This window comes from Pseudopodoces humilis, chromosome 5, assembly GCF_049639895.1.
Source record: "Pseudopodoces humilis isolate 2021_Gansu_Grassland_sample_001 chromosome 5, ASM4963989v1, whole genome shotgun sequence".
NCBI classification, from domain to species: Eukaryota; Metazoa; Chordata; class Aves; order Passeriformes; family Paridae; genus Pseudopodoces; species Pseudopodoces humilis.
This window is the reverse complement of record NC_142204.1, coordinates 53021225-53044765: the sequence shown is the minus strand read 5'-3', so window position 1 is coordinate 53044765 and position 23541 is coordinate 53021225. Positions and strand designations below refer to the sequence as shown.

Below are 23541 nucleotides of genomic sequence, written 5' to 3'. Positions count from 1 at the left end.
AATGTAAAATAAATACAAGTCAGATTCTGCCATTACATATGCAAAGCTGATTTTTTGATTTGTGATACATTTATTGTTGGAAAATCTGTTTTATAAAATATATTCCACCAAAAAATGCATAATAAAGATATTGTTCAAAGACTCTGAAGCTTTAAAAAAAAAAGCTTAGTAGCATCTTCTCCTCCCAGGCAAGAAAAAGAGAAGTAAACAAATAATCAGTATATATGATTCACTCAATTTGTGTTCATATATATTATGTACATTTATTTTTCATCTTTTTGAGAAGGGGTCAGTCTATACTAAATGATAGTGCCATTTTTATCTTTATATCTTTGAATTTCTAAGAATGATATTTTTTTACAGTGATGGAAAAATGTGTAAGAAAGCTGACTACATCCTCTTTTGCCAGTTGCCAGAATAACTGGTTTTAATGCTCTCTGTGTAGAGTACATTTTGTTTTCTTATATTTTTACATCAAATACTGATGATAACTGATAAATATATCAAAAATAAAAAATAAATCAATCGGTTTATTAACTTGAAAGAAGCAAAATCATTCAACTATCACTGTTTTCTGCAAATATTATTGGCCAAGTCTTCCACTGATAGATCTAGAATGGCATCACTGGGATTACAGTAAGATTTCATTTGTTTTCCTTTAATGTCCTAGAAAATAATATGCATAAATCAACAGAGAAAATAGAATTCTGAAAATGTTCCTTTAATCAGAAGGACCTACTTTTAAAATTCCTGTCCCTTTTTGTTTGACATAGTTTTCTCAAAGTCAAGGCATTAAGAGGTTGAAATCATAATAGAAGATAACTGGATGCCGTTTTCATCTTAAGAACCTGCAATGTATTTTTATTATTGAATTTTGTAAAAAAAACCACAAATATTTTATTTTTGGTTTTCTGTTGAATTAGTTCTCATGAACAGAATGGAATCACTTTGTCTCCATGCCTTGCCTTATTTAAAACAAACAAACAAACAAACAAGCAAACAAATAATTTTGTCATTCTCCAAGATGCTTTTTTTTGTAAACTGGCTTCACCACAGCAGTACCTTTGGCTTGTGTCACTGGTGAAGAGAGCTTCAGCCTAAGAAATACAGATTTACAATTCTATATTCTACAAAGGCAATGAAGATAAAAAGCCTGAAGAGGCCACAGATTTATAGCATAGAGCAGGGCACTACTTTCTATCTGTTTCTTTATGTGTTGCCTTGTTTGTGGGGCCATAATTACAAACTGATTACTGCCAGAAAAAAAAATTCTCTTCATTCTGAATGGTAATTACTGCATTACTGTGTTTCACTCCCATCCCTTTCTTTTGCTCTTTCTGACCATTATCAGCTCTAATTTAGGTTTTAACATGGCTTTTGGGAAACATAAATTTCAAATTATTGTTTACATTCCTTAAAATGATGGTCATCTTGTGAATTACGTATCAGCTAGTATATATTACTAACTAATTAACTTACTGTAACTGTGCATGTACCCATGGGACTGGAGAATGTTAAAATGAAAGGCTGACTACAGCTTCCTTGAGCTACATGATCGAAGTTGTGTTTGAATTTCTATCCCTTCAGGTGACTTCTCTTTGATTAAATTAAGAGAACATCAGAATCGTTCTCCTGTAAGATGGCAATAAATGTACCCTAACAGAAAATAGTGCAATTTGTCTTAATAATTATTTTCTTTACCTCTCTGACATTCTTCCATTACTCCAGATTTTGAAAAAAAATTGGAGGGACTGTAGATCACCCTTACTCAATTGACTTCTGTTGGAACTGTGCTGATTTAAGCCAGTAGAAGAGGTCAGTGCCAAGAGCTTTGAATGCTTTCAGTCATGAAACAAGTCACTTGCAGATCATTAGGATGGCTTAAAAAGGATCTTACCAAAGTACATTCTGGCTTTTTTTCTTTCTGTTCTTTGAAACTCTGGTATCCACTGAGGTGACAGTGAATAAGCTCTCTACTGATGAAAATGTTTGAAATGTATTTAAAAAGACACCGGAGTTCTCACCACCACTTTCCATCAGTAAACGTTTTTTTCCTCTGCCACAGAATTCCAGGCTCATGGGAGTGAATGTAAAAGTCAGTCATACAATTCTTGCACTAAGTGATATAGTAGTCAAAATAAAAGGCATCCAAGCTAGCAAAACCAAATGTAGTGTGTCCCTATCTATGTAACACCTTAAGTAACATCCTTAAAGATGCAGATACCTTACCTGGTGAGGTCAAATATAACAATATTTCAAAAATGGTAATTCGCCTGGTTTTCTCTTTGCTATGAACTATTCTTATTCACCTAAGGACTGAGAGAGTAATCAACAAAAGTCCCCAGAACTCTGTTTGTTGTGGATTTCCACATACTTGTCTGCAAGAGCATGTGCACCTGTACCTATGCAAATTCACACTGGCACTTGAGATTGCTCAGTCACATTGGCTAAGACATTTCTGGTGCAGTGGCATCTTAATAGTGGATCATAGGATATTTCAGGTTGGAAAGAACTTCAGGAGGTCTGTAGTCCAACCTCATGCTCAAAACAGGATGCTAATTTCCATCCTGGCTTAAGCCACAACACAGGGTCAGCAGGTCAACACAGGTGAGGTTGGATCTGGGTGAGTTAGGGCTTAATCAGTCAGATTTTGAAAACCTCTGAAGATTAGGAGAAACTGAATATCTTCTCTGGGAAGCCCATTCTGTGGTCTGAGGAACGTTACTGGAAAAAACTTTAACCAGTCTAAAACTCTTGAGTTTCAAGTTATGCCCATAATGTCCTGCATTGTACATCATTACATCATTTGGTTCATCTCCCTGTTTGGATCTGCTCTTTGAAGGACTTGACCTACCATTTCTTCTCTAGGCTGGCCAAACCCTTATCCTTCATCCTTTCCTCACTGGGCATGTGATTCATCCCTGTGAACATCTTGATGGCTGTCTGCTGAACTTGCTCCAGTTTATTGATGTATTTCTTATATAGAAGGGCTCAAAACACATTTACACATCTAATGTACTGGTGAATTTTCCCATCAGTCTGCATATTAAAGGTTATGATACAAATGATAAGAATAAGGAGAAATTAAATAGCCTGGGTAAAATGAGTTCAAATTGCATTAGGTAGATTGGAACATGAACTGCACAAGATTTTAGCATTCTGCAGATGAGTTTGGATTTATTCAAATGTAAATCCATAACTGTAAAATATGTTGTACAAAAGTATATGGAAACAGTTTAGTTTTGTTCAAGATCAAGACTTTTTACCAGCCTTAGGTTCCTAAAGTAAGCTTATGACAATATAAAAATTATCATAGGTGTTATTTATTTAAATTATAGTAGCAGAATACCTAAAAATTCCTGTCTTTCTCAATAGATTTTTGAGTGCATGAAAACAATCAAGCAGCTCCTCACTGTCTCAGTGTTACAGTGACATGCACACTTGATTGAAAATCTGCTTTTCTGGGGTATATATTACCAGCAGGCTTAGAATGCTGCTAAAAGATGGTACACTGAATTGCAAGACTGAAACCTTACTGTGCTGATAGCTGTTCATACTAGGGGATTTGCTGATTTAGAGATGCAAAATACAGCAATGTGTGTGCTTCCTGTCAAGAGAAAGCCTTTAACAGTACGTTGCATATTATCATTATTATTATTATTATTATTATTATTATTATTATTGTTGTTGTTGTTGTTGTTGTTGTTGTTGTTGTTGTTGTTGTTACTATTATTGCTATTATTATTAGCATACTAGCACCTAAAAAGGAGAGATTTGATTCGTGAAAAAGTGCTTAATCACAAGCATTTTTAAGCAGAAGTTGAATATCAATCAGGTGCTAAACCAAGTGTGAATTTGGTGAACTCAGATTTATTAGCTGGATTCATCCCCTGTGAAGAATTAAACTTGTTTGTACCATGAATTCTTGATGGCCCTTGGCAGAGGGTAAAGTCCCCCAGATTCTCAAGATGGCTTTGGTTTTTGTTTTGTGAAATATATACTTCAGATATTTTGGTAGAGTATTGAGTTTTAAAGGCATTTACGTGGCTAAACACGTTTTTGACTACTTTTTAAATTAGATGCCTAAAGTGTACTGTGGGGACCTTTTCTGGGTGTTTGTTGCTTAGTCACAGGCATGTTGTTCAGAACCATCTAATTTAGCATGTCTCAGCCAAGGTAATGCTCAGTTTTGCTGCAAAAGCCCTGACAGCATATCTATTTCCCTCCAACTCCAAAACACCGTCTCCAGACAAGCCTCTTTTCTCTCTCTTCAGCTGTTTGTAGATAACTGTCCTGATTCTCACAGGGGGAGCAAGTAGAGCAAATTGATTCTTTCTATCCGAAGGGGACAGGACTGCCCATAAGGGAACTTTTCTTCACGTTGCTTACTGTCACTGTTTTGCCCTGGTGAGGATAGGATATGTGCAGCTGTAGGAGTGCTGCCAATGGAGTGTGTACAGCCAACCTGCTCCAGGAGCAAGCATCTATAATGTCCCTAATTTAGCAATTTTAGCAATGAAGCCAATCAGTTCTAATTAGTTTGTGATTAAAGAACTAGCTATCTTCTAGGCTGTGCGAAGAGTACTGGGTAAACTGTCTTCCAGTTTTGGACTGAAATCCCCTTCCAGAAGGCAATCGTCTGTGTCCTGTTCATGCCATCAAGCAGTCCATTAAGTAGCTGCTTAGTTCTAATTGATGGTGCTTTTATTTTTATCAGGTCCTGAAAAAGCACCTTTAATTAGACTAGTGGCGAAATTACAGATTTTTACCTGTGGAAAATCATTTTAGCAGTTGTCTACACATCTGGTAGAAGAAAATTGTATTTCACCATCTCCAGGAAATCACATAGGTTTACTTTGACAGTAATACATGATAAAATTATACCCTATAGCAGTACAAAGTTCTTGAACCCTGTTTTCCATTTTGACTGTCAAAAATTACCTCTTGTCATACAGAAAGATATGAAACAAAAAGAGTATTTAATTTTATATAACCATGTGGCATCTTTCATACTGGCTACACAAAGTGAAATCTATTTCTTTTCCTCATCATGCCCTACTTCTTGCAGTGTGATGGTTTTATTAAAATGGGACAGGGAAGATGGAGACAGGGGATAGGGCAAATGCAAAAGTTAATGCAACATTTTCTTCAGCTCTTAATATTGAAAAATGTTACTATTGAATCTTTTATATGCTTAAATTCATAGTTGTTCCTCTGCTGTAAAAAGTATGCTTTAATTGCCTTACTTTTTTTGTTGAAAAAATTCTCCCACTGCTCCTTCCTGAAAAATACTCTTTTTTCACATAAAAATTCTGTCATGGATACTTCTATCTTATCTAGCTCTAAAAATTTCCTCATGGAAGTTTGATACTTTGAAACCAAGCAACAACTTATAGTGAAATTATTTTAAGATTCATTATTAAATTTGTTTTCATTTTTCATTGGTTTTTATTGAATTGGTCCTGATTTTTTTTGCCTTAGCAGTAGCATGGAGTCCTGTGAATGAATTCAAATGTGACATATAGCTACAGTCAGTCCTTGCAACAATTGCAGGAAAACAGAACAACTTCATTTTTTCTTATTCTCATAACATCAGACTAAACAGCAGAGAGTATGTGAGATACTGTTTTTAACTAGCATACATATTTATCTTGCACAACCCTAGTTCTCTACCAGTTAACTATGTAGTTTAAACTAGTTACACAAGCAAGTCTGTTAGGGAAGCACTTCAACTTGCTTATATTTGGAGAGGGTAAGTGTTTTCTCTGGAACAAAAAAGCTTTTCTTTAGGTTAGACTGTTAAATGTGAGATTGCTAAAGCTGCACAAGATGCATCCTTCGTCAGCAACTGACTGCAAATACACAGAGCTGATGAAAGCCCCCATTCAGGAGTGACCAAATTATTCATTACTTCATGTGAATCATGACATCAAAACACAACCTGTGTGGGAATCCACAGTATATTCCAAAACTATATTTAAATTCTCTTCATCAAAAAGCTATCAAATGTTCATTGCAGAAATTACTCTGTTAGGATGTTGCTGCCCCTTAGCTTGCAGACTTCAAGCCAAGCCAGAAGAGACATCCAGCCCACATTACCTTCATGATAATTCACTCAGGCACTCTGATATCAGAAAAGGGACCCTTACATAAAGCTCCTTCCATTGAAGGAGCTCCAGATGAAGATGCCTTAAATTTCTACAGTATCTACAGGTGATGAAAAGGGCACAAAAAAAAATCTCAATCTACTACTTTGATAAATAGCTGACCTCAAAGAGTTTGCAACCTCCATCGTTCTGCTCTTTTGGAGCTTCTCATCAAACTAAAGGCTTAAACCTCTGTTTAGTAGTATTTAATATTATTAGTTTAGATGTTGCAATAGTTTTGGTGAAGACTTGGTGCAGCTTTGCTCTTAAGTCTCCAATTAAACTCATAACAAATATTGGCCACAAATGCTTCAGGAAGTGATGTGTTTGGATACCTCTTTTTCTATATATGCCCACAAAAATTGCTTTCTAATTGCAAGAAAGTCCTTTCTTAAGCATGATGTCAATCAAATTTGCAGCTAAAAATACTCCTGAAGACAAAAGTCCCTTCAGGTGCTTGTCTGAGCCTTACAATTGAAAGCTCTCAGGGTCAAAAAGCAGAAAAAAGGATTTTTATACATATTGCTGTATGTGCTGAAGGTCCTCTGAGTTTAAATGCTAGCAGAAAATTATTAAATTCAGTTGCTTTTACTGAATCTTTACTCTTTCTTATAGCCTTTGCTGTAGGCTTTGGAGTTATTCACTGAAGTCTGCATAGAATTGCTTGCAGCCTGTGGGGTTTTAAAATGGTTATTTTAACCTATGTGCCTGGTCTAGTTACACTGGCAATTTCTTCCACAGCTGGAAATTCCCATGGGTAATTTATGTTAGAAAAATGTAGATCCTATCTACATACTTACCTCGAGATATTATGAGTTTCAAACATGAGAAATTCAGCAAAAATATTTGGTTGCCTTTTCAGGCTAACACTAATACTGACATTATTCTGAGGGAGAAATAAAGCACCTAAAGTTTGAACAACATTTAAACTGTTTTCACTAAGGTAGTCCTTAGATCTTTGTGTTAGCGAACACTAAGCAAGTTTTTTCCTTTATCTTAATTTTATTTTGTTCAGAAATAGCAAAACTAAAACTTTTGGCATGATTTCATTATGAAAAATCCATCTCTTTTTATATTTAAAGCATTTTTTCTAAACTCTTTCAGTTTGGTGAAAAATCAGTGAAGCAACATTTCATATTCACAAATCAAGCTGAAAAAATTTTGAGGTTGAAATTCCCTATTTTTACTTAGAATTTAAAGAATGTTAATGGTAAAACCAAACATTTTAGATTTGAAACATAATTTAATGTGTTACTATATACTGATGTATGTACAGTAAAGTCTTAAATGTGATGTCTATATATGTTGACCTTGTGCATTCAATTTTTACTTTTACAAGTAAAGAAAAATAGATTTAAAAAGAGGATTTTAAAAAGTGTTACATTTCTATCTTAACTATAATAAGATAGAAACAACTGTCTAATGTTAATAGAAACTGTCTAACATTACTGAAAATAGAAGTATAGAGGAATGAAAGAGAAAGTGGATCCCAAATACTTCTAACTGATATATGGTATGAAATTTGCAGAAGTGTAAGAGTCGAGCAAAACTAATAAATCTCTGATTTTGGTGTCTTTCCTAACATAAAAGCAGAAGAAGCTAAAGGGGAATGAGTGCTATTTAAATGACCATGTAAATAGTTAGGGAACCTTCAGAATACATGTAAATATTATACAGAATTTGTGAAATTGGCTGTGGTTTGTTCTGTGGCTTAAAAGCTGGACAAAATCTAATGAAAACTATTGTGATTCAGATTTATTAATTACTCTGCATCCTTTCTTAGTAATGATAATCTCTCTCCCTTTTATTTAAACTTCCAAAGTGTCTCTTTTTCTGCTCTCAGGTTGTCAGACACGTTGTAGTCAGAAAGTGAACCAGTATAGGTGAACAGATCTCTGTTTTTGTAGTTTCAAAGTCACAATATTTTTTTAACTAGAAATATAACTTTTGAAAGTGTTATACCCAGTATTCAGTTCTATTCACACTAAATATTATGTTCCAACATGGGCAATTACATAGATACTGACTAATGTGCCTTAAAAAAATATTCCACTTATTCCACTGTATTATTTTAAATGCATGGTTCTTAGTGTGGCTGGCTAAGGAGACAACATATCCTATGGTTTAGTGTTTAGCTTACCATATTCATCATAGCAAATCTTGGCTCAGAAGATAATTTACACAAAATTCTCACTGTTGGATGTAGCAGACTTGTTTTTTAAATGTATGAGAATTCTAAGTGCCTGTGTTCTCCAACCCTGTATACTGTTTCAAGGAGCTATAATTAAGCAATATTAAGGCACTAGTTAGGAAAAGGAAAATTTTTCACTCTGATAACAACATTCAAACTGTTGTTAGGGACTCTCTCAAAGTAAATAAATGAGAAAATAGAGAATCTTCTTTTAGCAATGCAACCTTAGTTTGCTTTCCTAAGAGCAAACACCAGTAAATGTCACATATAGAAACAGGAGCAAAACACTATAATATAACTATGGAAATGGTTTAATTCCATTTGGTACATATTACTGTGAATTTGTTAGAAGTGTTTTGCTGAAACAAGAGTCCTTTTTACTGTGAAAGTCAGCAAAAAGATTATGATATGTCCAATGAAAAATGTTGCAGGCCAAGAATTTTTTTATGCTTCAGTTACAGGATGAAGCAAAAAGAAAAGTTAGTTTTTCATTTATGGTGGTGTTAAAATTATTGGAGCATATTCACGTAATGTGAAATATTTTTTTTGCTATTTTGTATTTTAAAGGTGTTTGAAATATGTTAAAATATGTGAAGTTTCAGTTGGGTTTTGAATAGGAAATTTTAAAAAATATCTATATAGTTCTAGGAATTGAAAAACTTTTCTTCTCAGACTTTTTCTAATTGGTCTTGCTGTCTTGTAGGTTTTTTTTATTTTGTTTTGCTGGGGTTTTTGTGAATCATTGTAAAGAGGCACAACCCCCAGAAAGTTGCATCAAGGGACAATTCAGTAAATCACAAATCCACATCCATCAGTTGCTGGAGAACAGCAGACAGTTAAACTGCTTCATTTCACTGTCTCTGCTTCTACATTCTCAATTTTCTTTTTTGAAATGGTTGAGAAAATTGATCTAATCCTTGGCTTCCTCTTTGAATTGCTTCCTAAACTGATATCACACTATTACAGAGAAGCCGCAGGTTTTGTGATGCTCTCTGCAAACTAACTCATGCATCACTGCTACCATACAGCTATTAGAAAACTCAGCTCCCCCACCATAAACATATATCATGCCCTTAAGTTTCAGTAACAGAAGATGATGATCTGCATTATTTGTTCAGAGAGATCAAACTCTATAATGTGTGAGGAAAACAGCTGAATAATCGGGAAGACTTCAATAGGAGCAACATATGCTCCTGGTGCTTCCTGCTGAGCCTGCTGAAATGGCTTAGTTACAGATGCTGGCTTTCTGTGGAAAAAACTTGCTGCAAAGGTGGGGAGTTCTAACCAGTTCTGACAAAGAGAGGATCATCATGCCTGAGCTGAAGACTGAGGGACCAAATTACTGTGTTTGAGTTGTGATTGGGATTGGCCCACAGGAACAATCAATTGAACATAATATTTATCTTTGACTTTGTTTGCTTCCAAGTGCAGCTTAAGTAAAACTATCTTGAGAGCCAAGTAATGAGGATAAATAATTTAGCAGTAAGTAAAAGATGTGAATTGCAACTATGAAATAAAAATATACTACTAGACATCCAAAATCTCTTGATTCCAAATTCATACCCGTGGAATTGACAATACCACCTGCTTCACCTTCTTCCCCCTCAAACAAGTAGCCCCAGTCACATTCCTATCCACTTAGATCCATCTCACCTTCCTATCACAATGCTCCTTATCTTTCCCTGTCATAGCTGAGTTACACCATCCTGAACAGGATACACATTTTTTCCTGCAGCATAAGAAATACAGGATGAAAAGGGGAAGTGATGTGCAGGTATGGAGGCAATACCTCCAGCAACAGTCCAGCTTTTCACTCTTGCTCAGGAGCTGCAAGAGTACCTGTAGCAACTCTTTCACATTTACAGGTTTTATGGGATCATTCCTGTGGCTTGCTTCAATGTTCCCAAAAGAGGTTTCCAATGGATTGATCCAGGAACAGCTGACATTTCCTGGGCTAGTGTCATTGCTCTCCTAGAGCTTCTCAAGCCCAAGATGAAAGCTTTAGTACTTGTGTCTACACATTTTCTTCATTGGTTGGACAAAGTCTTGACATCCTGCTGATGTCAAGTTTGCACTTTTCAACAGTTCGATTGGGAGACCTGCTGGAAAACACCATGGCACATTTCCCTGGATTTCTGTTGTTTTGGAGATCAGGAAGAGATGGTCAGGAACTGGTGAACCCGGTTCTCGATTCAGTTCTTGACACATGGTCAGACCATGGGTCTGACAGCCGCAGGTTTGAGAACTGGGAATACCTGCTCATTCTTTTTTTAAAATGACAGAGTTTAAGCAATTTTTCCAGAGGAAAAACTGTGTGATAAGAAATTGAACTAGTCATTAAGGAAGCATTAAAACATTTATTTCATGAGGCACAAATTTTTATGTTCCTTCAAGTCACCAGTGTGTGTAGAAACATGCCTTGTAGAGCTGAGAGTCAAGCTATAAATGAAACAATTATTACTTGGCATACAAGTCTAAAGAAAAATTATAATCATGTCTTTCATTCAAGTAATATTATATCTGTAGGAGCTGACCATACTTATGGCTTAGACAATATGCATAATTTTGTGGCTATACATTAACATCTATTTAGATCAGTGCAGTGTATGTTGATGAGTTCTTGCCATCCTTATAAATTGTTAGTTTAGATGTTTGAGAATTCCAGAAAAAGAAAATGAAAAGTTAAGAAGACCACATAATCCCATTTGCTGTGTTTTTTAGTTAAGCAGCAGAGACTCCTCTTGCCTATTGCCTTCTGGGTTTGACTGGTTTAAATATGGTAATTCTGTGATGGCCCTTACCCATTTGTATGCATAAAAACACATTCAGTCCCCAAAAAATGAGTTTTTTCCTCCATAATTTATATGATAAATTAGTTTATAGTAATGTATCTGTGAAGAGTAAAGGTAAAATCTTATGTCATGGAACAAATTTATGCAAAAATATTTTATATGCATTTAAGCTATAGTATAACATAAGGAAGAATAAAACTCTATTTTTTTCCTTTTAAAAACTGTGTCACTTAGTAGAATATACTTTCTTAGGTGATTGCAACCTTTACTGTTTTATGACTTAGAATTTCTTACATAAAATATTTCCACTCTGTTTTTCCACCAACTCCACAACCCTCAGCATACACATATATCCCATTTATGTGATGGGAATTATATTTATCTTGTCAATAAAAGTGGATCTCCTTTTCACTCCTCCTGTCCTGACCATCCTGTTTAGAGAATGTGGAAGCTCTGAGGGTGCATTCAGGTTACTGGCAGCTCTGTGTCTGCAGCAGTTCTGTAAACTCTGTCCTTCACTTGTCCCACAGTCCTTAACAAGGCAGGAACAATTAAAGTGGAAAGCATGAACTCTACCCATCATTTGCTGTTGGAAGGTAGTTCTCAAATGAAAAAATCAGTAAATTTGTAAACTAATTAAGCTTCATGTTTTCCATCCTTCATGTCTTCTTTTATGTCTGGGCAATACACTGCAACTAATTGTGTAATTTTCAGCATGTTCAAGGAAAGATTTTTCCTGTTTATTTATTTGCAGTACAGTTGCGTTATTCACTCGTTATTTGTAATTAATTAGCGAGCATGTCTTAAAAAGTGTCTGTAAAGCTACTTGTACAAATCACAAAAATGATCTCTGCCTTCCTTTTAAAATGGGTTTTATCTTTTCAAGAAGTAGTGATTTTATTTTTCTGTAACTAATCCTTGAGGAGAAATAACAGCGCACCATGATTTTTCAAGGCTATCTATCGCTTCCAGTGCTCAGGGGGTGTTTAAAGCACAAACCACTACTGCTTGTCAGATTAAAGATTCGTTCATATATTATTACTGTAGTGCAAGATGGAGGTACTGAAGTGCAGCAGACAAACAGAAGAAAGGCTTCTGAGCATGCTCCCTGGATAGAGTTAATTTTTTTAAAAAAAATATGCATAAACTTTTTCCCCATATCTAAATAATCTTAAATAATATTATTGGATTATTTTCAAATTGAATGAGTTGGTAACCTGGTAGATAACCTAGGTGTCTGTTCTTCTGTTTACTGAGGTAAGAGCAATTGTACAATTGATTTTAGCAGGGCAAATTTCATATCAAGATTTGCCGATCATATTTTCCCTGGAAAATGAAGATTTGAGCCTTTGAAATCAGCATCTGAATTTCTATATAGGACATGGGATTTCATGTTGGTTCTTTACTTTAAATATATTTTTTCTGAGCTTTATTTTTAACAATTCCACTAAGTAATATCACCTATTAATGCAAAACTTCCCTTGTACTTGGACATAGATGATGAATTTGGGCAATTCCTGCAGAATAAAAATTATATGATGTATTGATTTGCTCTGTGTTCCCTCTGAAGGATAAATGTCCTGTAGGAAACAACAAAGAGTACATGGTTCTCAATGTGAAGCATAATTCACTAGTAAATACATGAAAATGTCTTAGAATAAGCACTTTTCACTATGGAGACAGATGGTCACATCACTTGGCAAGCATTCAGCTTTTTTCCCTGAGATGTTTAAATAATGTTTATCAAACAATAGACAGGGATAAAAATCAAGATAGCCTTAAATTTATCTAAAACAGAACAGCAGGCTGCTCTAGAACTGTCCTATAAATAACAATAAACAAGTCTTGAATGAAAATCAATAAGGTGAGAAGAGAATTTTTCTACTGGATTATAGAAATACATATATCTACATATCTTTTTCTTGTAATGAAATGTTCTGTCCTCTTTCCTAGCCCAGCAATCAACATACTGTTTACATACCTGGCAGAGTGTGCAATGATTAGAGGCAAAACCAGATGGCCATATTTTTTCCTTGTCTTATTTATTTAGGTGATGGATAGACGAATCCCAACTTTATCTGTCAATCCAGCTGTAATTACTTACGTTCCAGTGTGAATTTTTGCATGCAAGTGCTCATGCAGGTACGCACTCGTGCACACACAAATAGAAGTAAACTCTTTCTCTTTCTTCTGCAGGCTTAGAAAGAATTGCGAGAGATTCAGCCTATGAACAAGAGGGAAAAGTTCAGTTTGTCATTGATGCAGTATATTCCATGGCCTATGCCCTGCACAACATGCATAAAGATCTCTGTCCTGGATATATTGGGCTGTGCCCAAGGATGAGCACAACTGATGGTAAAGAACTACTCAGCTATATCCGGGCAGTAAATTTTAATGGTAAGTTACATGTACTCTTTTTTTGCCCCTCTCTTCTTTAAATGTTCCATAAGTGACAAGTTGGGTTTTATTCTTTATATAGGATACTTTAAGGCACAGTGGAAAACGGGATTAGAAGCAGTTCTCATTTAATCAGAACTGTGAGTTTTTCCACCTGCTCTGAAACCTCCAGTGTATTTTTCAACTTAACATTTTTCATCTTAACATTAAGCTTCTCCCAAAAGAGGCAGATGTTAAAAATATAAATCTGTCGATCAAAATATTCCAGTGAAGAGCTGCTATTAGGGAAACAAATTGAGGACTCGTACAATCTTATTGACAGAGTAAAATAATTTGACAGTGGTTGCTTATGTGCTTGCAAGAGGAAGAATTTAAAAAATACCCTTTGAAAATCTTCTGAAATTAATTAATAATTTCCTTACATAAGCAAATACTGAAATTACATATTTAAATTTCAATTAAAACACTCACTAGCAGTTCCAACTTATTTTCTATTTCATTTTTTTTGACTCAGAAATTTAATGAGCTTTAAATCAACTAAAAACATATTTTTAAACGACGCTGCATAATGGTTTATGGAGCTGGGATCTGCCTGCTGGGGAAATGTAGTTACAGGTGCTTATGCTGTTAACAGTAGAAGCCAATAACAAAGAGGATTAATTGATAAATATAGATTTGAAAAGTGTAGCACATATTTGATGGTGAAATAAATTTTCCAAAACCCTAAATTATTTAATTAGAAGTCATAATTATTATAGAAAATATTTGCTATTATTTTACATAGAAATAGAGTGATGCACTTTCCTCTGTTCTGGTTGGGTTTTTTTTCCTTACTTGGTGATAATTCGTGTACAACATGTGCCTTCTAACTATGCAGAGAGAAGCACTCTTTATCACAATTTATTCCAATGACCTCAGCTGCAAGCACTTTTGAAAAAAAGCACAAGGTCATTTTGAATTTAACTTCTGAGTGGAAGCTTTTTTTGCTTTAGGTAATAACACCAGACCATTTGGTTGATACAAATGTTGGTTATAGTTCACAGTTTTCCCTTCCTATGCAATTTTCATGAAAAGGGAATCCCTGCCTCCAGGAATATAAAGTTAAAAGTCTAAATGATTCTTTAGTGATTTTAAAGAACACCTGGAAAATAGTATGTTGCTGGAAAATGGGAAATATTGTGATGATGGCAAAGGTAGGCAGTATATTGTAAGGTTTGCAGTGATAATTAGCTACACTTCCAGTTGATGTTTTTCTGAGTCTGTGTTGTTAAAGCACAAAGTGATCTATTTTCATTTGGTGAGTATGAAAGTTTAGCATAATAAGATAAGCTGTACATTTTTATATGAAAGCTTCCACTCCCTAGATAATTATATTTCATCAATACCTGTCATAATTTCTGTTGCTGACTCTAAGTATGGCAATAAATGGAGATGAAAGCACTCTGGACACTAATGAAAATGTATTTGATAAGTGATTTACTGAGAAAGAGGGGAAAAAAAGAAGAAAGAAAAAAGAAACATTTATTTGAGGTTAGCTTCCTTTCCCATGGGATATGTTAAATATTCCCTGTACTAGGCTATTTCCCATTATGTACCAGTGTACCAATTTTTTGGGTGTGCTATATGCCCAAATGTTTTATTTTCTTAGTTATGCATTCAGAGGCATAAGAAGATTGTCTTAAACACTTTGCCTTTACCCATTAATCCAAAATTCCTGTTCTTCAGGGCAGCACTACTGCTGTGTCTGAGGTGAATATTTTACATAGATTACAATCACATAGATTGGGCTGGGAGTAAACAGTAATGCTGTGTTTCACTTTTGACGTGCATCCTAGCCTCAATCAGTAATAATGTCATATATTAAAAATAAACTGATAAATGAAAGGAAAACCCTGCCTTTCTTAATCATTCAAGATATCATTTTTCTACCCTAGCAGTCACAGGATCACAGCCCATCTGAAGCTGTCAAGGACCTCCACCTACTCCAACCCTCTGCCTAGTTCAGGATCAGCATAATCAGGTTATTTAGGACCATGCCCAACCAGGTTTTAAATATCTACATGGGTGGAAAATCCTCCAGAATTCTCTCTCAGTAGTTAATTACAATATATAATCATATTCACAGTAAAAAAAAAAAGAAAAAATCAAGAAGTAAACGGCATCTTTGAGAAAGGCAGTTTTTCCTTTTCTTCAGTATTAATTTCCCCACATGATCCTACCCTTATGCATATTAAAGCAACTTCTCACCTCACTTAAATCAGTATATCTCTTTTCACTCATGTAGTAGTGAGTAGGTTCAAGTCCAGTTAATATGCTTACACATTCAACTTAGTGGTTTTCACTTCACAAAGTGTGATTTGTATTCTGAAGGACCTCTGGATGTCTTACGGAGGGTTTTTACAAGGGTAAGAAAACACACATACTTCTGTTTATTGGAATAACTGATTTGCTTTTAATTGCAAGAATCACTCTGAAGAGTATTTATTTTTGTTTACTTTGTTTATTTTAATTTACAAATTATGAAGATTTTCATCCCTGAAGGATTCATCTGTGTAATATTCCATGACACCTTCATGACTGAAGGGTGATCATAACCACCAGCGCACGTTGAATTGACGTGATTGATAAGACATTTGTTTCTGATTAGATATTCTTTCACTTGTATGCTAAATGCAGAAAATCTCACAGTTCATCATGATTTTAAATGGAATAGAACTTGATTGGTAATAGAAATAAGTTTATTTGTACACAAGATATGAGTTACTGCTTACTGTAGATTTATGTTTTACCGTTGTCTGTGTTTTTCATAGGAGAGCTAGGAAAGAATGGTCTCTAGAGTCAATTAGTTTTCATTTATAATGGGCATTTTAAAATTAATTTAATAGGAAAAGAACTTTTTAACATATAACTAATACAGTTTATTACTGTGTACATCTAAGGGGTTTTTAAATGAAAACAGAAAAGCGGTGTTCTGAGATATGGCACACTTAGTACCTTGGGTTCTAGATGGTTACTTTCAGTAGAACATAACCAGCCCATCTGTTTCTTTGATCAACGAATATTTAGACCTTTTGAAAGTTTCATGGTTCTGTTTATCTTTCTTTTTCCCAGGCAAAAAGTGAATATTGTCATTTAAGATGCTCTTATTTTAATAAGTTGCCACATTTGAAAGATTTTTCCTATCACTCTTTGTATCCAAATGAGATATCTATGCAAAACTGTTGTTTTGTATTTAAAGTTTTGTAAAGAGAACAGTTTTTCTGTTAATTAAGTTTATAGATGGTGATATGCACAATAGTGTAATTGTGTCATGATTCAATATGTTCTCCCATCACATTACTCTAGTGTTCTCATTCTATTTAACTTCATTATTCTGTCTACAGAACAAGTAGGTGTTTTATAAGAGTTTTTACCTCAGCATGTGCTGAGTGCTTTGTGAGAAGTGTTCTGTTGAATTCAACATAAGTGCTCATCAGTTAACAGGAACAGGACTTGAGCATGCATTTGCAGTAGATGGAAGTGTTTTAAAGGTGGTTTTGTTTTGATTTTAAGAAAAAGATTTATCTTTGTGCTTCCTTCCAGGCAAAGAATTGCAGCATGCATACAGTGCTATTTCTTGGATGGGAAAAAACTCTTCCTGCACTCTTGTGTGTGTCTCTCTCTCCTCCCAAACTCTCTTTATGGGTAGTGTAGTGTAGCTGTTTTTTGCCTACCTTTAGTCATACATTTGTATTTATATTTAAGTTTACACATTTTAGAACTTTGAGGGATAAATGTTAACTCTGTAACAAAATGTATTTACAGATATTACAATATGAGTTTTACACTTATGAAGGTAAGGGCAGCATTTGACCTCTACTCACATACTTGAAAACAGATATCTTATTTGCTTTGGTGGGCTATTTATCCTGGGGTGTAATAGAGATACTTGGTAATTTGATTTTTTTTATGCAAGCAGGCTTTATTGAGAATGGAGCAGAAAATAGGTGGAAGCACTGACTCCCCTCTGCCACCAATACTCAGATAAATGCTGTCTGCTTATTCAGGAGGTCACTGTAACATCACTTAACTCTCCTGATGAATACTTGAAATATATTCTAAGTGTGCAACCTTTTCTTTAGTCTTCCCTGGACAAAGTACAGCAACTATGTTGCTTTTTTGGATTTTGTGACAATTCTACAATAACACTGGAACAGGCTACTTAAAATGTCATGGAATCTCCATCCTTGGAGACACTCAAAACCTGCCTGGACACAGGCAGCCTGCTCTAGCTGAGCCTGCTCTTAGAGGGGTTGAACTTAGGTGATTTCCAGAGTTCCCTGTCCACCTCAATCTTGCTGTGATTCTGTAACATCATCTGGACTCAAAAGAAAGAAAAATATTATTGCCTAAACCTGCTTTACAATGTTTTACTTTATCCTTCTGGAACTAATTTCATAGTCTGAGTGGATGAGAAAACCTTGCTGTTATTTGTTTTTTAGATATGTTAATTTAATGCCTTTGAGAAAAGATTAGTTTTGGCTGAGCACACAGAGACACACTGCAGCATTAACCCCATTTAAAAAGGGAACATCAAAAAATTTCATCCTGAAAGGGCAGAATAATACCAGAGAATGAGAATAAAAGAACAGAAGCTAGCAGGCTAACTCAAAATAAGGTGTCGACTAAAATAAAAATTAATGATCACTCTACATTGTAATATTTTTTTTCTGAGAAAATAGCATCTATACAGAACATTTAAAGAAACCCCAGAAGAATGAGATTTCTCATAAAGAATTTTGAACCCTCTAGAGAATCATTATCGTGGAATCAGCCGTTTACAAAATTAATCTTCTGCTATCTTTTGAAGTTGCTAAGACATCAATCTATGCAAAACTCTCCTGAGTTAATATTCAGCTCAGACTGTTTTAAATGTTTTCTTCAAGAAAGCTGACACCTCTCTATTCTTTCACTGAGTACAAAATTTGCATTCTCAAATCATTATTTATCATTAAAACAGAAGCTTTAAAATGGTGCACTTTCAGGCTGATAAGTTTTGACATTTTTTGAGGAATCAAGCACAATAAAATGAAACGTCCCACTTAAAATGTACTGGTGCTATGCTCCTCACTCAGGTTTTTAAAATTGCTCCTCTCAAGTCTACAACTACCCATAGAGAAAAAAAAAAACCCTTTTAAAAATGGTTTAAATTTGGCATGTCTTGCATTTTTTTGCAAGTTATGAGTTCTTACAGGCAGCTCATGAATTAGAAGTTTTTACTATCAGAAATACTTAGGATCATAGGATGCCACTAGTACCATATTCTGATAGGGTCAAAAAACTCTCTAAGTATAATGTGAGATAATAGCAGATGAGTAGATCAGATATGGACAAATAAGATTAACAATGAGATGGGAAGGGTTGAACTCTGCTGACCTGGCTAGGACTCACTGGTAGCAAATCTAGTTTCACTAATCTGTACTGTGCTAAAAAAAAATAGATACAGCTTTCAGCTGCAGGAGTGGGAGTGGCAGGGGGAATGTCTGCTGGAATTTTAAGAAGAGCTGTGATTTTTTTTTCTGCACACCTACATCACATGTCATAATTCTGTGTAATTTTTTTAGAAATCTTGGTGGTACAGAGAAATGTCTGAAAACATGGCTAAAGCTTAAACAAACATAGACCTGAATTCATAAAATTCAATTCAAAATTATTTTTATGTACTTTTGTCATAGGTTTGCAGGAGTCTGATTGGTTTGCAAATGTGTTGGGGACTATGGCACACCACTTGTAACAAAAAATCCTGATGTCTAGTTTCCCGAGCATTTATGTTAAATGAATTAAAGAGCTGTTACCAGTGTTAATTTATTATTGGGAATTAGCAGGGAATGATTTAAAATAAATTCTGCTTCAGCATTCTAATTATTTTAATGGAATTAATCCAGGTGGCTGTACAAGAAACTAAAATTGCAGAGTGATCTGAATCACTCTTGATGGATTTAAGTAATGCATGGCCATAATGTAAGCAGGCACAGCAAGCAGAGCTTGGAGCTGCTGAGATCCTGAGGTACCTCATGAATCCATGTGATTAAAACCAGCGATTATGAAAATTCTCTGTGTGAAATTAGGATGTAGAACCTAAAAGCAACTGCAATTTGTAGCTGTGCTTTTGCTTATGGATGGATCTTAAGTACTGATTAATTGAGCAATATATATGCTCCACATACAAAATTCATGATGCAGAACTTGACTGAGGTCAATTCTGTTTTGAGAAACAAGGTCTAATTCATAAGGTACTTAAATAATTAATATGTAAGGATGGTGATAAAGGATTTACTCTCATTACTCAATGAAAATTGATTTGCATCTCCTGATAGGTAAGGATATCCAGAGATACCCTTTCTAATATGATCAAGTGAAAATCACAAGCTGTAACAAAGAGGCAGAAAAAGTTAACCCTTGCCATTCCAAGCAAAAAAGTACCTGAGTACAAAGAAATTGTGTTTTTTTACCTTTTAGTCTGTGTAAGAAATGTCACAGTTTCAGTTCTGCAGCATTTTTCAGCCCTTCAGGTATCCTTACCTTTATTAATAGGAAGAAAGCCTAACACACATTTTGAGGAAAACAATACATTGGAAAGCTTCCTAACTTGAATGTTTAAATTTAAAATCTCCCCTGAAATCCAGCAACTGAAATGAGAATGTTAGTACAAATTTATAATTTTCCCACTTGTTGATTTATGACCTGTTTGGTAACATAACTGTTCTGCAAGCCATCAGGGCAGCTATGAGGGGAAATGGATTGGTTTTAATACTTCTGTAACTGAATAATAGGAGCCTTTTTTGTTTTCCTACAACATTTACTTAAAAGTGAAATATGACACATTAGAGAGAATATGGAAGAAAAAAGGAAAAAAAAGATTTTGTAAATGACGTTTTATAGTATAGATAAGCTTCATTTCTAACTAATTTATGTAAAAAGTGATCTATCCAATAATTGCCTGTAAGTGATAAACTCAATAAATAGAATTATTCTTTAGGAGGGTCACTGTCAGTGAAATTATCTTGACAAATCTTACATTCTAATATAAAGAGAAAAATAAAAATTTCTCTATATTAAAAGGAATGGCAGTGAAATAATGTAAGCTAAATACTGTAGCATAGGAATTAGAGTGAGGAGAGAATAATTTTAAAATTACTGACATCATCAGATGGCACTGTTTAGTTCTTGTGCTCTAGGGAGACGTACTCAGCAGTAATCAACCAAGTTCAGGTGTGTAATCAAAGGATTACTGGATTCAAGAGCAAGTTAGATGTGTTAGACCCTGTTACCAGATGTGACCTTCAGCAAAAATAGGAAGAATCTGAGGAAACCAAGCAAGGTATTCAAGAAGAAAGAGACAGGATTCTGTTCATCCCTTACAGGCCAGTTGGTTTCCCTGTTTCAGGAGTTGGTGAATTCCAATATAAGTGTCTTGTTCTTCATTGTCCTAGTTTAGGGCAAATTAGGAAGGAAAACTCCAAATGGGATTTCCCCAGGGAAATGCCCCCTCCCCACCAACTGGTCCGGGAAAAGGAAAAAAAAATTCCTTGGAGAGAAGTGGAAAAAGCTGTTTATTTAACAGAAATTGAATAATATTAAATAATAAAACCTCTTGCTGTTCGATGGGATGGCAAGTCTAGGAAGAAAAGTCCTTTTCATGTGGGGTAGCTCGGCTCGCTCAGGTTCTTATCAGTCCCTCCGGTGCTGGAAAGTGCCGAGGCCCAGGCCCCGGTGGGCCACAGGCGTGAGCTCCCGGGGTTTGGCTGGGTGTTCAGTCCAGAGCAGGCTTGCACAGATCCAAGAAAAAAGGGAAAAAAGAAAAAAAAACAAAGGTCCAGGGAACTCCTCTGCCTCAGCTAGCTAAAACTAACTAAAAGCCAGAGAGAAGCTCTGTCCCGCTGTCTGTCCGTGCTGCAGACACCACAGTCCAGGAGCGGGATGTGTGGGAGTGATGTTTTTCCTTAACACAAACTGCGGCTTCTTCTTCCCCCTCTCTTGCTCTCAAAGCCAGTCTTAAAGGTGAAGAACTTTAATATATAACATAAACCAGACGATTGGGGATATCAGTATCATAAAGTCACCCCAGGACATTCATAAAACTGGGGAAGGCTGGTACCTCTCAAGGCTACCAGAGAAATCCTGTTCATTTGCATTTAGGCACCGCAGACCCTCATGTACTTCTGTATGTTTTCTGCATTCAGCTGCGAGAGGTTTTCTCAGTGGCTGGTTAGAGCATATCTAATAGTATGAAATATTAAGTATGTGGAAGATAGTGTATCTTAGAAGCTTGCCTAACCCAGCAAAGGAAGTATTTCTTATTATTTATGATGATTAAGGCATCAAATAATGTGCCACATAGCACATTATGTTTTGTGTTGAAGAGATTGGACCCAAAATATGTCTGTTCCTGCAGTACTTTTTTGTACTTGCAATTCTAGGTATGTGCTAACTACATATCTTCTTGTAACATTCTCCCACATGTTTTAACTTAAAGCAAAGAAGGATTCAGGGTTGCTAAAGACATTTGTAATTAGAATTCACCAATATAACAAATAATAAATAATTAGAAAATGGGTCTATTCAAGTTAAATTAATTAAGGAAAAATGTTCTTAGAGGATGATTGCAATAATTTTATCTTTAATCTGTGATCTTGTCCTACAAGCACAATCACATTCAAATATCACAGCAGAGAGAAATTGAGCCTAGTTACCACTGCTTAGAGTTTTTCAGTGCTTGGAGGAATGAACCCAATAAGCCAATGTGAATGCTCTGAAATCATGAGTATTTAAGTGAATTGAATTGACTCACCCTTTTTATTTCACATTCTGAAATGGAGCACCATCATCAGTTTGCACAAATATTTCTTGAGAAGTAGATATTGAATTTTACCTGTTCTTTGTTTAGTTGGAAAAAGGAAAAATCTATATTCTGTACAGAAAATCTCAGAAATATTATGTTTATCAACACTAGATTTATAAATTTTCAACCATATCATATTCAGAAAAAAATTTATTGTTTATTTTATCTGGTCTGGAATACCAGTGTTCATCTACTGTACTGGACACCAGCTATAAAAAAGTCATTACTTTAAAAGCTTTAAAGTATTCTTAAAAAGATAGGAAAACCCAAAATCCAGGTCAACTGGCAAGCAAACAGATAGAAAAAGGTTTGCATTTAAAATTATTTATTTTTATTATGTGTATCATCTAGTCACTTAGATGTGGCTTTTAGTTTGGGTCTTGCACTTGCTGCATAAAGGAAGATCCTAAGAGCTTGGAAAGCACCCTAATAACATAGTGGTTACCTGAGTTGTCTGAGGAATACGAAATATCCTGATTATGGATGTGCTCTGTGCCACATATGTTTATTTCCAAGAATAGAACAGGAGCACAGTGTATTTGTTCTGGTTTAAGGAAAATTTAAGGAGGGAACTTTCAAGGGGTTCCTCTAGACAGCAAATTAAAGTGGTCCTTCCCCCAACCACTTCAGGAGGTCAGTCTTTGAGAGAAGTGGAAAAAATTGTTTATTTCACAAGCAAAGTGTTCACAAACGTGAGAAGATGAATAATATTCAACAATGGAACTTGTCATTGTTCTGAAGAGATGATTCAGAAAGTTCTTTTCATGGGGTGTAGCTTGGCTCATTCAGTCTCTTATCAGTCCCTCCAGAGCTGGAAGATTCCATGTCCCAGGCCCCAGTGGGCCCCAGGTGTGAGCTCCTGGTGTTTGTCTGGCTTTTCAGCCCAGAAAAGGGCTGAACAATTCCAAGAAAAATAAAAGCCACAGTCTGGGGAACTTCTCTGCCTCAGCTAGCTAAAAACTAACTAAAAGCAAAGGAGGGCTCTGTCCTGCTGTCTGTGCTGGAGGGACACACACTGAGAGAGAGAGAGATTTTGTCTCTATGATTTTGAATGCAGCTGGGAAAAAATTCCACTGCTTTTCCTTCTCACCCCTTTCACTCTCAGATATAATCTTAAAACATGAAACTCAATAT

General features: G+C 35.2%; 1 protein-coding gene across 5 annotated transcripts in view; it reads left to right on the top strand.

Moving 5' to 3' along the window:
• Positions 1-23541, top strand: part of GRM8 (glutamate metabotropic receptor 8) — a 311935-nt gene that overhangs the window by 178277 nt on the left and 110117 nt on the right. For all 5 annotated transcript variants that reach the window (XM_088054854.1, XM_088054856.1, XM_005519219.3 and 2 more), the window contains one exon: positions 13326-13526. In XM_088054854.1, coding sequence (XP_087910980.1) covers positions 13326-13526 — 201 coding nt within the window. The remainder of the gene's footprint in view (positions 1-13325; positions 13527-23541) is intronic.